The sequence below is a fragment of the Rhinoraja longicauda genome, chromosome 13 (genome assembly GCF_053455715.1).
Source record: "Rhinoraja longicauda isolate Sanriku21f chromosome 13, sRhiLon1.1, whole genome shotgun sequence".
Lineage (NCBI taxonomy): Eukaryota > Metazoa > Chordata > Chondrichthyes > Rajiformes > Arhynchobatidae > Rhinoraja > Rhinoraja longicauda.
This window is the reverse complement of record NC_135965.1, coordinates 30,697,606-30,710,394: the sequence shown is the minus strand read 5'-3', so window position 1 is coordinate 30,710,394 and position 12,789 is coordinate 30,697,606. Positions and strand designations below refer to the sequence as shown.

The 12,789-nt window shown below is 41.4% G+C and overlaps 1 protein-coding gene across 1 annotated transcript in view; it reads left to right on the top strand.

The window, feature by feature from the left end:
- LOC144599072 (uncharacterized) overlaps positions 1-12,789 on the top strand; it is a 91,712-nt gene that overhangs the window by 20,886 nt on the left and 58,037 nt on the right. The window contains exons 11-14 of the mRNA XM_078409794.1: positions 699-743; positions 4,004-4,168; positions 10,772-10,925; positions 11,997-12,061. Of these exons, the coding sequence (XP_078265920.1) occupies positions 699-743; positions 4,004-4,168; positions 10,772-10,925; positions 11,997-12,061 (429 nt within the window). The remainder of the gene's footprint in view (positions 1-698; positions 744-4,003; positions 4,169-10,771; positions 10,926-11,996; positions 12,062-12,789) is intronic.

Below are 12,789 nucleotides of genomic sequence, written 5' to 3'. Positions count from 1 at the left end.
ATAACGTCCTTTCCTCAATGCATGTTATCTATCGTGGACGTAGTCCAGAACATCATGCAAACCAACCTCCCTTCCATGTACTCCATCTACACTGCCTTGGCAAGGCCACCAGCATAATCAAGGACCAGTCTCATCCTGATCACTCCCTCTTTTCCCCTCTCCCATCAGGCAAGAGGTACAGAAGTTTGAAAATGCCTACCTCCAGATTTAGGAACGGTTTCTTCCCAGGCAACTGAACTGTCCTATCACCAACTAGAGAACAGTCCCATCTACCTCATTGGAGGCCTTAAAACTAGCTTTAATTGGACTTTATTGGACTTTATCTTGCATTAAATGCTATACCCTTTCTCCTGTATCTGCACATTGTGGACAGCTTGATTGTAATCATGTATTGTCTTTTCACTGACTGGACAGCACACAACAAAAAGCTTTTTGCTGTTCACTGATTGGATACACATGACAATAATAAATTAAACTAAACCAATAAACTTGTATGTGCAGATTCGGAAATGTTATTCTCCATAGATTTGATCCAAAGTTATGTTCTCCTACATCTTATATACAGAGAAACAGAGTTAATGATTGGATTTTGTGACCTTTTGTTGTAACTAGGAAATGTGAATGTGAGAACTTAAGTTTTGTAAGCCATTATCTTGCAATCATTATTGAAAATTATACTTCTTCCCTTCTTCTTACAGAAGATCATGAGCTTTGCAAACATGTAGCCAGCGCACAAAGTATACGTAAGTGTTAAAACATATACTTCTCAGACACATTGAATTTGTGCAGTCACTGGGAATGATCAGCATTAAGACAATGCCAAACGCCACCTGATCAGGAAATCAATAGATTTTGCAGCGTACATTAAAGGCAAGATAACTTAAAGAGTAAGACCCAGTAAGACCAAAATGATAATAGGAGGCAAAGGGTGAAAGCAAAGGGTTGTTTTCATGCTTGGAAGTCTGTGACTCGTGACATACCACAAGAATCAATTCCCACACTCTTTCAGTTGGTGAAATATCCTAATACGCGAGTGTAGGAAGTATCATTACTAAGCTTGCAGATGATGCAAACATCTATACAGTAATGCTGTTAGTATTGGTGAGTTGGTAAGACGATCAGGGCAATGGCAAATTGAATTTAAACTTGATAAACATGAGGTAATGTAGTAAGTGAATATTAATGAGGCTAGGACATACAAATTGCATGGTTAGGTCTGAGGGAGTATTGAGGAAAGAGGGACTTTGATGTACAAATCCAGGATCTTCAAAGGTGACAACCCAGGGCATTTAAGAAGTCATACAGGATTATTAAATTCATTAATAAGGCATTGAATACAAGAGTAGGGAGGTTATGGCAGGATACTGTAAAACATTTATTACTCCAAGCTAGAGTATGCTGCAATTCTGTGTAGTACAGGTAGCACATAATTGCACTGGGGAGTTGCAGAGATTTGCCATGATATTGCCTTGAAAGAAGTGTTTCAGTTATAAAGGGAGACTGAATGAAAGGTTTGTTTTTCCTTGGAGGAGAGGAGGATGAGAGAGCTGTTGATTGAGGTGTACAAAGTTATGTGGGACTTGGGTAAGACAGAAAGTAAGAACATGTATAGAAGGAGTTACAGGAACTGCAGATGTTCGTTTACAAGTATAGAGTTGGGATGTTATGTTACAGTTGCACATTGATGAGAATTGATTATTGTGTTCAGTTTTGGTTACCCTGTGAGAGGAAGGATGCCATTAAGCTGTAATGAGCGCAAAAAAATGATTTACAGAAATTTTACAAGGACTCAAGGACCTGAGCTATAGGAAGAGGTTGAGCAGGCTTGGAGTTTAATATGGAGCTTAAGAGACTGAGGATTGATCATTTAGAGATGTATAAAATCATGTGGGAAATTGATAGATTGGATGCACAAAGTATTTTACCCAGATAGAGTAATCAAGAACCAGAGGACATTGGTTCAAGGTGACAGGTGAAAGATTGAATAGGAAACTGAGGGGTAACATTTTTTACACAGAGGGTGGTGGGTATATGGAATGAGCTGCCAGTGGAGGTAGTTGGGGCAGGTACGAAAACAATATTTCAAAGACAATTGGACAGGTACATGGATCGGAAAGGTTTAGAGGCAAATGGGACCAGCTTAGACTTGGCATGTTGGTTGGGATGAACTGGTTGGGCGTGTTTTCATGCTGTATGGCTCTACGAATCCATGTCAGGCAAGCTTTCTGACAGACAGGGAATTACAGAATGATGGGATAGGGTGTCAGCATACACTGACATTCAGTGTTGTTGGAATGGAGTTGCTAAGAAGCTGGATGGGGAGCTAAGAATAGATCATTACCAAACCCATAAATAAAGGTTCCGAATGAGATGAATAGCCATTACAATTGCTTCTGTGGTTATGACTAGTTTAGAGAAGGACGGGCCTGGGGAGCTGTGACCCCAGCCAGATGGACAAAATATTAGGATGACTGGGGAAATATGATGAGGTCAGCCATGTCAAAACACCGACTGACATTGAAGGGTGAGAAATTATTATTTTCATCAAACTCGAATATATCATATTTGACTTTGATAAGACTGCAATCTAATTGCTATAAACAGAATTCCTAAAAGAATGGGGAAAGAATTTAGGAGGATCCATTTGGTGGAGAGTAAAGTAATTGCAAGGATGACAGGATGAAAAGTTAATTTCCTTTTCAGAGGTATACTAATGGTGGGTTTATAGCAGAGTAACTGAACAAACATAAAGCAATGGAAGGCAAATGGCCAGCAGTTTGTTAAGAACAAGAACTGCAGGGCATGTTCTGCAATCCATTCTGGCCGCTCCTCCACATTTTGTGAGCTACCCTGTCCTTCAGCCTGTTATAACATGCTTATCGACGAGACACTGACGAAGTCCGAGCACACGATTTTAACTAACCCAAGGTGAATAGGACCTTTTTGGCAGTCATGGAAATTGATGCACTCCAATTCTACAGCTGCACTAAGTACTGCCTCTGAATATTGCAGCCGAGGGTCAGACTTGTTTGTATGATCAACATTAGACCTGAAAATTGATTTTGTTTTTCTGGAGTGAGATGTGATAATGACTACTTTTGATTGGCTTTGAATTGCTCAGGAAGTGCAACCAAGTTTGTTTCTAGCCTAAGTCAGTTCTGTACTGATATCAATTTTGCATTGTAGTACATGTGATGATGCCATTCACTGTGCAAAGCACCTTATGCCTGACTTTGGCCATTGGCTTTACACCTTACGCTTACATTTCATCCTTTGGGTCAACTAGCCCTGACTTACACACTGCACCGACACTCTGCATCCAAAACCTCTGATGTTACTTCCCAGTCCTCAAGCACCCAACACCCAACCTTCTAACACTTTGATGCAATGGATCTTATCCACCTTGAGGCTCCTTCCATTATATTGGCTAACAAACCTCCAGACCCTCTGGTGGATTCTAAATTCTTCCAACACAAACGCGATTGCCAGCTGCAACCTTTGGCCTTCCTCAGTCGTTCTATCATTCCAACGTCAGCATAGTCCCGACACCCAACCCCACCCTTCTGAACCTGATCAGCCTGCACATTGATCACTCCTCCAACCCTACTTTCCTCTCTCCTAACTCAGCACAGGCACTGATCAATCCTTCCCTACCCTTCTACCTGCTAATCTCAGTGCAGGCACTAACTAAATTGCAGGCTGCCACCCCACTAGACTCCTCTTAACACGGTCCAAAACAGCACAGTCCCATTCTCAAAAACATGCAAATGAAATCTGCAACATCAAGTCCACAGTAAAATCAGTGGCATTAATATTCCGAAGCCATAGAAGTTAACAGCACAGAGCAAAATCTTCCAGTCCATCAAAAACTTTTTCTGTTCTTCACTGGAATGATCCAAACTTAATTCCAATGCCTTTCCCCCAAAAGCTGCACAGTGCTCTACTTCAATATTTATTTATTTTTCCACTGGGACTATCAAATATTTTTGTGTTCATTGCACAGCCTCTTACTATGCTGTGGCCGTCGTGAAGGATCTGAGCCTGACCTGGGAAACACTGAAGGGGAAGAAGTCGTGTCACACAGCCCTTGGTCGCACTGCAGGCTGGATCATGCCCATTGGAACCCTAGTTAAAGAGGGAAAGATCAAACCTTGTGAAATTTATAATTGTAAGTGTGATTCATATTTTTCTCATTGGCAAAGTTTTAAATTGATTGAGCTAATGTTTTTCTCGTGTTCCAGGGCACAATTAATAAATGCCGTTCCAGAAAAAATGCTTTCATTTCCATTGCCTCTACTTTCTACTTCTTATCCTTTTATTACTTCTATGTATGTCTCACTCACTTTCTGGCCTCTCAATTTTGTACCTTGTTTTTGTTTCTGATTCTTCTCAATGTGTGTTTTAAAACTTTGCACTATTTTCACTTCATTGTCTGCTTCCTATTATCAACATTTCATATGTTCTCCTTTACAACATCAAAACCCAAAGTCAAAACACACTTGGACACAGGTAAATTTCTGGATCTGGTTGGCCATAGCAGGCAGAGAGACTGTTGTTTCAAAGGTGCCAGGCAACTCTCCTGGTATGAAAAAACAGGCTTCTGCCTCGATCACCCTTTCAGATGATGATTTCGAGACTCCCCACTGATCAAGTGATTTAAAAAAAATCTCAATTCTCCCCAATTTTTCCCATTTAAATCGATGCCACACCAAAGCTTTGTTCTTTCTGCAACAGGTCTCTTTGTTTGCCCCCAGCTAGACCTCTCATAACTTTATGCGACACAGTCAATAGTCCCCTCAGTTTCCTCCATCTTAAAGGAAACAGTCTGTCCCACAGTCTCTCATAGAAAAAATTGAAAATAGGTGCGGGAGGAGGCCATTTGGCCCTTCTAGCCAGCACCGCCATTCATTGTGATCATGACTGACCATCTAAATCAGTAACCTGTGCCTGCCTTCTCCCCATATCCCTTGATTCCGCTAGCCCCTAAAGCTCTATCTAATTCTCCTCATAACTATAGCAAGTGCTCTCATTGCTCTCGAAAAGAGAGCAGAGTTATGTACGGAACTCTGGCTACAACCTAATGTATGCAATTCAGGAATGCATTCCCTGCTTTTGTGTTCCATGTCTTGATCAAAAATGGCAGGTATCCTGCATGTTTTAAAAAATTAACTCTCTCTGCCTGACCTGCTATCTTTAGGGACCCAGGGGAAAACATGCCAGATTCTCTCTGTTTCTTTATACTTAGTATCCTACCATCAGTCAATCTCTTGGCCTTGTTTGCCTTGCTTAAATGCTTTACCTCATACTACTTTAAATGAAACCCCATTGCTTGTCTCATTAGTCCATTGATATCTTCATGCTAGAAAATCTTTGCTCACTACCAACCACGCTACCATTTTTGTATCATCGTCAAACATAAGTATCACCCCGACATTTAAATCCAAAAGACTTATATTGCTAAAACTGTAAAGAAAGCACACACAATGAACTCTGGTAAACCCCACTGCATGCAACCCCCAATCACTGAATGTCATGTTAACCATTATTAACTTTTAAACTAACTTGCCACTTTCCCATAGGCTGTCTGGCTATCAATTCCTGTGATCAATCTGCCTTGCGAAATATTTCCATATGCCTTGTTAAAATACATTGTGCATCAGTGACTCTCCTTGTTACCACCTGGAACATTCAATAGTGCTGAGTTCTTCATGTTTGGAAAGCCATTTTGCATTCCAAGTATAGGCACAGAATTGCATGCTGTTGATTGACGGCAAAAGGATGAAGTAGGTTCAAGGATTATTAGCAGAAACAAAGAACTGCAGATGCTGGTTAAAACGCAAAGGACACAATGCGCTGGAGTTAACTCAACAGTTTAGGCAGCATCTCTGGAGAACATGGATAGGTGACGTTTCGAAGTCTTCTTCAGACTGATTGTAGATGGGGAGAAGAAGGTTGGAAAAGGGGAGAGGCAGGGCAAAGCATGGCAGGTAATGTTGACACAAGCAAGGGGGACTTATTGACTGGCACATGATTGGAACAAAGGCCAGAGATAAGAACGATACATGTGTTGAAGAATTGCGGATTGAGAAGCTTGGGGGGTGGGGGGGGCAGGTGTTCAGCGAAATGGTCACCAAGTTTGGACTTGGTCTTGCCAATGTACAGCAGGTCACATCGGAAACACCGGATGCAGAAGATAAGGTTATAGGAGGCATATGTGAACCTCTGTCTCAACTGGAAGAACTGCTTGGGGCCCTGGATGGAAGCGAGGGAGGAGGTGTAGGGACAGATGTTACATCTCCTGGGGAGGGGATAGCTTGGTGGGAAGGGATGAGTGAACCAGGGGGCTGCAGAGGGAGTGGTCGCTATGGAAGGCGGAAAAGGGGTGGAGTTGGAAAGATGTGACTAGTGGTTGGATCAGGTTAGAGGTGACGGAAATGTTGAAGTATGATATGTTGGATTCAGAGGAAGCACGGGGCAGGGTTCCATCTATGACAGAAGGGGAAAACGCACATTTACCAAAGAAAGACAACATCTCAGTTGTCCTAGAATGGAAATTCTCATCTTGGGAGCAGATGTGGCAGAGACGGAGGAATTGGGAGTAGGAAATAGCGCCGGCAAGTGGCAATGTAGACCAGATAACTGTGGGAGTCATTAGGTTTATAGGACTTCAGTCTATAGTCTGCCCCCTGTGATGGAGACAGATCAAGAAAGGGGAGACAGTTGTCAGAGATGGTCCAGGTGAATTTGAGGGCAGGGTAGAAGTTATTAGTGAAGTTAATGAAATCCATGAGTATAGTAAGCCACACCAGTGCAGTTGGTAACGTAGTGGAGAAAGTGTTGGGGGATAGGGCCTGTGTATGCCTGAGATAATGGCTGTTTGACATAACCAATGTTAGGCAGGAATAGCTGGGGACCATGCGAGTACCCATTAGCCATACGTTTAACCTGGAGGAAATTAGTGGAATCGAAAGAAAACTTGTTGAGGGTGAGGATAGGTTCTGCAAAGAAGAGAGTGTTAGTAGAGGGAAATTGATTGGGTCTATGTTGGAGGAAGAAACAAAGGGCCTTGAGATCTTCCTGGTAGGAGAAGGAGATGTAGAGGGACTGGACATCCATGGTGAAGATTAGGCAATGGGGGTCTAGAAATTAAAAGTTTTAAAGTGTTAAAGGACACGTGAGGTGTCTCAGCTGCAGGTGGAAAGGGACTAGACAAGTGGGAATAGCAAGGAATCAAGGTATGTGAAGATAAGTTCAGCAGGGCGGGAGCACGCTGAGATGATGGGTCTGCTGGAGCAGGGGAAAATAATTAATGTTAGCATCAGCTCTCTGCTACTTTCAAACTTATTATCCTTTTGGCTGCCCACTCTAATATTTACCACTTTGGGAGGAAGTGTCAGAAATATGTTTACATGTCAGATATATAACTTGATTCATTTGTTATCTGCTCAACCCTTACCTCAGGCATGCCAGAGCAGCCAACTGTGCTTCTGACCTGTGTGGTGATGCTGAGAAAAGAAGACAGTGCATATAGCAAGGATTGAAGTTTTGGTGCATGGGATACTTCCTAGAAAGGGGATTTAGTCAATTGACTTGAGTAGAAGATTATTGGTACGACCAAAATCTAGCACAATAACTGAAAACAAAGTTTGGCATCTTTACCTTAAAGTATGATTTGTTCTACTTGTTCTATGTGTTTGCACAATCCATTTTTGTAGTCAGATTGCAGTGATACTTATGAGAATCTATATTGTATAAAGACGCTTTTAGCTGGTATAGTTAATTAGAGATGTTGATATTTTGTTGTGGATGGTTGTAGATGGTTACTTTTGTTGTTGTTTTAGCTAATAGAAAATGAATGCTTATTTTCAGTAGAAAGCAGTGAAATGGATGCTTGTTGCAGAATAGTGTTATTAGTGGGAATGAATGTGTTTATTCGTTTAGGAGTGATAGGGAACAGACAGGCACTAAAGGGTATCTTTGTTCTTAAATGAGTGCCTTGTTTCCAGTATTACCTTGGATGTTGAAGCAGTTAGACGCAAGGTCATGCTGCTGCTGGATTGCACGTACAATAGTAGATAAGTTTTCTTCTTTCTCAATAATAACTCCTTATATGGGCATGTGTGAAAGTAGGAAAAGTTAGTTTTGAATCCACTCTAGGTGATGCATTTCCCTGAAAGCATGTGACCTGTTATTAATGGTTTTGTTTTCTCTGTAACCATGGGAATTGGATTAAGATTGTAATTAGCTGTTGATTCTGTATAAAAAGTAATAAATCGTGGAAAAGTTGTTCTTTACCTCTCCCTAGTTGAGATCTTTCCAAACACTGTATAGTATGTGGAGATCCTCACGGAAAGAACCCCACTTTGGAATAAAATCTGTTGTCCACATTCAGTATTCCTCATTCAATATGTGTATTAGCATATACAGCTAATGGAACCCCACTTTTCAAAAAGGGAGGGAGAGAGAAAATGGGGAATTACAGACCAGTTAGTCTAACATCGGTAGTGGGGAAAATGCTAGAGTCAGTTATTAAAGATGGGATAGCAGCACATTTGGAAAGTGGTGAAATCATTGGACAAAGTCAGCATGGATTTATGAAAGGTTAATCATGTCTGACGAATCTTATAGAATTTTTCGAGGATGTAACTAGTAGAGTGGATAAGGGAGAACCAGTGGATGTGTTATATCTGGACTTCCAGGAGGCTTTCGACAAGGTCCCACATAAGAGATTAGTATGCAAACTTAAAGCACACGGTATTGTGGGTTCAGTATTGATGTGGATAGAGAACTGGCTGGCAGACAGGAAGCAAAGAGTAGGAATAAACGGGTCCTTTTCAGAATGGCAGGCAGTGACTAGTGGGGTACCGCAAGGCTCAGTGCTGGGACCCCAGCTATTTACAATATATATTAATGATTTGGACGAGGGAATTGAATGCAACATCTCCAAGTTTGCGGATGACACGAAGCTGGGGGGCAGTGTTAGCTGTGAGGAGGATGCTAGGAGGCTGCAACGTGACTTGGATAGGTTAGGTGAGTGGGCAAAGGCATAGCAGATGCTGTACAATGTGGATAAATGTGAGGTTATCCACTTTGGTGGCAAGAACAGGAAAGCAGACTATTACCTGAATGGTGGCCGATTAGGAGAAGGGGAGATGCAACGAGACCTGGGTGTCGTGGTACACCAGTCATTGAAAGTAGGCATGCAGGTGCAGCAGGCAGTGAAGAAAGCGAATGGTATGTTGGCATTCATAGCGAGGGGATTTGAGTATAGGAGCAGGGAGGTTCTGCTGCAGTTGTACAGGGCATTGGTGAGACCACACCTGGAGTATTGCGTACAGTTTTGGTCTCCTAATCTGAGGAAAGACATTCTTGCCATAGAGGGAGTACAGAGAAGGTTCACCAGATTGATTCCTGGGATGGCAGGACTTTCATATGAAGAAAGACTGGATAGACTCGGCTTGTACTCGCTGGAATTTAGAAGATTGAGGGGGGATCTTATAGAAACTTACAAAATTCTTAAGGGGTTGGACAGGCTAGATGCAGGAAGATTGTTCCCGATGTTGGGGAAGTCCAGAACAAGCGGTCACAGTTCAAGTCTTTTAGGACCGAGATGAGAAAGTTTTTTTTCACACAGAGAGTGGTGAATCTGTGGAATTCTCTGCCACAGAAGGTAGTTGAGGCCAGTTCATTGGCTATATTTAAGAGGGAGTTAGATGTGGCCCTTGTGGCTAAAGGGATCAGGGGGTATGGAGAGAAGGCAGGTACGGGATATTGAGTTGGATGATCAGCCATGATCATATTGAATGGCGGTGCAGGCTCGAAGGGCCGAATGGCCTACTCCTGCACCTATTTTCTATGTTTCTATGTTTCTATTCAGATTATTTTTACTTCCAGACTTCCAGAACTCGGATTATCACTTATGTGATCTGAAAGACCAATCAGCAATATTAGAGTATAGACATTATTTGCTGGCAGAGCAAATTTTAAGGCTGCATATGAGATGATGATTCATAAAAGTAATAAAATTCATCCGGAAAGATTGTCCGTGAATGGAATGCTTTGGACCAATATCTTTGACATCATTGTTATTGAGTAGAAGCAGAATTATGTTTCTACCAGAGCAGTGCAGTTGACTTACTTTGTGGATTGCTCTAAGTACTTGGTTAGACTGAATGGTTTGTCTTTAATAAAAGCAATAAAACCATCCAATTTGTTGGGATGGTGGCATTCACTGTGACTCTATAGTCCAAAAGAAGCCTATGATAGACCCACATGAGAACCAACAGGTATAGTTTACCAGCCTTTTGGAGTGTGATCCATTCAGGATTTGCTCCTGATCCCAGCGTCAGTGGTCTCTTGTGTTTCAAGGAACCCTGGTCACTCTTCCAGTAGATAGGAGAAAAAATGTTTCAACTCCACAAGCATTTGTGTTCCTCTCAAGTTGCGCTTCCCATTGTGATAGGTATGCCCTCTTTGTGAACTCCAATAGAATTTCCAGTTTGAAGAAGGATCTTGACCCAAAATGTCACCTATCCATTCCCTCCACAGATGTTGCCAGACCTGCTGAGTTACTCCAGCATTTTGTGTTTTGCTCAATATTCCAGCATCTGCAGTTCTTAGAATTTCCAGTCTGCTTTCCATCTCAGCTGAGTACAACTGCTTAATGTTACCACAAAGTCTAAAGATAGCACTGTCAGTGATGAGGCAAATGCATAGTCTTAAAATCATTTTATTAACTACGAAAATTAACTAATTTTCTTTTTGAATAAAGCATCATATTTCAGTGCAAGTTGTGCTCCAGGAGCGAAAAACATTAATCCCAAACTGTGTTCCCTGTGCGGTGGTATGAAAAGCAAACTAAGTCTACAAGATAAATGTGCAGCCAACAGCAATGAAAAATACTTCAGTTACAGTGGAGCCTTCAGGTACAGTAATAAATCTTCATTTGTCTGAAATGCAGTTGTGTTATGATTAATAATGGTCAACAATTGTGTCCACCTAAAACTCCTCTTTAGTTGTCAAACACCCTCACAGTCTTCAGTGAAAACTTAGCAAAATTTCCCTCCTTTCTACAGAAATACTTGTATTTTGATTTAAATAACCTTTTCAGTAGCTGAATCCGAGAGAAAGGGTGAAATATACAGTACTACCCTTGGTATCAAAGTAATGTTTGACTGTATGGACATCAAGGAGCCCTTGTAATATTGATGTCAGTGGGCACAAAGAGAGAACAGATCCATGGCTGAAATCATACCTCACACATATGCAATTATTGGATATTGCTTATCAAAGTTCCATCAGTCATATTGGGTTTTCTCATGACAGTGTCCTAGGTTCAACCATTTTTCATCTATGTCATCAACTTTCCTGCCAAGATTATGTTGGAGTGGGAATGTTTGCTGATGTTTTGCTCAGTTCCATTTGCAACTCCTCAACGAATGAAGAAATTCATGCCTGCAAGCAGCATGATCTGCACGACAATTGGATGTGAATTAATAGGCAGCAAATAACATTCGCAACATAGAAAAGGCAGCTGATGATCATTTTGAACAAGAGATGGTATTAACTCTTAAAATTTGCAACCATTGCCAAGACCCACACTAATAATATCCTAAGAGTTTACCATTGATCACAATCTCATCTGGACCAGCCACATAAATCGGCTCACAAAATGGAAAAGGTATAGGAAAGATTTGATACGTTCTTTCCCCAGTTTTCTTTGCCTATTCCTGCTGGTTTTGGCTGGCAGTCTATAGACCAGTAAATGCCTTCAGGAGTGGGCATGGAAAATAATAAGGCAGTTTTTTTTGTAAATATATTGAAGCACAGTATATATATATATATCAAAAGAGGCAATAGTTTATTTGCTCTACTCTAGACAGGCTGCTTCACAGTGTGATATTGTTAAAAAGCAGCCACACCACATAACTCTCCGATCACACTAGGTCCACACACATGGATGCTCTCTGGTAACTAATTGTTTAAATCTCCTTCAGGTGCCTTGTGGATGTAGGCGACGTTGCTTTCGTTAAGCATACAACTGTGCCAGAGAATACTGACGGTATGTGTGACTTGCAAACAAACATGAGAAAACAGCAGCAAGAGTGAACCTCTTGGGCCCTCAAGCCTGGGCCTACTTTCAACATGATCATGGGCAATCTGCCCCAAATCTTCCTCTGTGCTGGCTCCTCATTTCAGACCTATGGAATTTAATTTCAGATAATAATTTGGAATTTGAAATAAGAACCATGATGACCACATAATTAGCAGACTGTTTCTATTGCGATCCTCTATTGTTGCCGTTACTTGATCTGACTCACACACTGCTGTGCCTGATTCTTGACCTAGCAATGGCATTTAGGAATGGACAAGAAATGTTGGCTTTGCCAGCAATGTCCAGATTCAAAATAATGCAGCCATCTTGTCATTTTTTTTCTTCCCTTTCCACTTAAACTAAACCTTATCTTGGTATCACAAAATGCTGGAGTAACTCAGCAGGTCAGGCAGCATCTTGGAGAGAAGGAATGGGTGACGTTTCGGGTCAAGACTGATGTGAAGAAGGGTCAGTCTGAAGAAGGGTCTCGACCCGAAACGTCACCCATTCCTTCTCTCCAAGATGCTGCCTGACCTGCTGTGTTACTCCAGCATTTTGTGATACCTTCGATTTGTACCAGCATCTGCAGTTATTTTCCTACCAATCCTTATCTTCATACATTTGTATTATATCATTAGCAAACTTAAATGTGTATGTTCATTGTGATTCTTTAACATATTTTCAACACTCCCAGA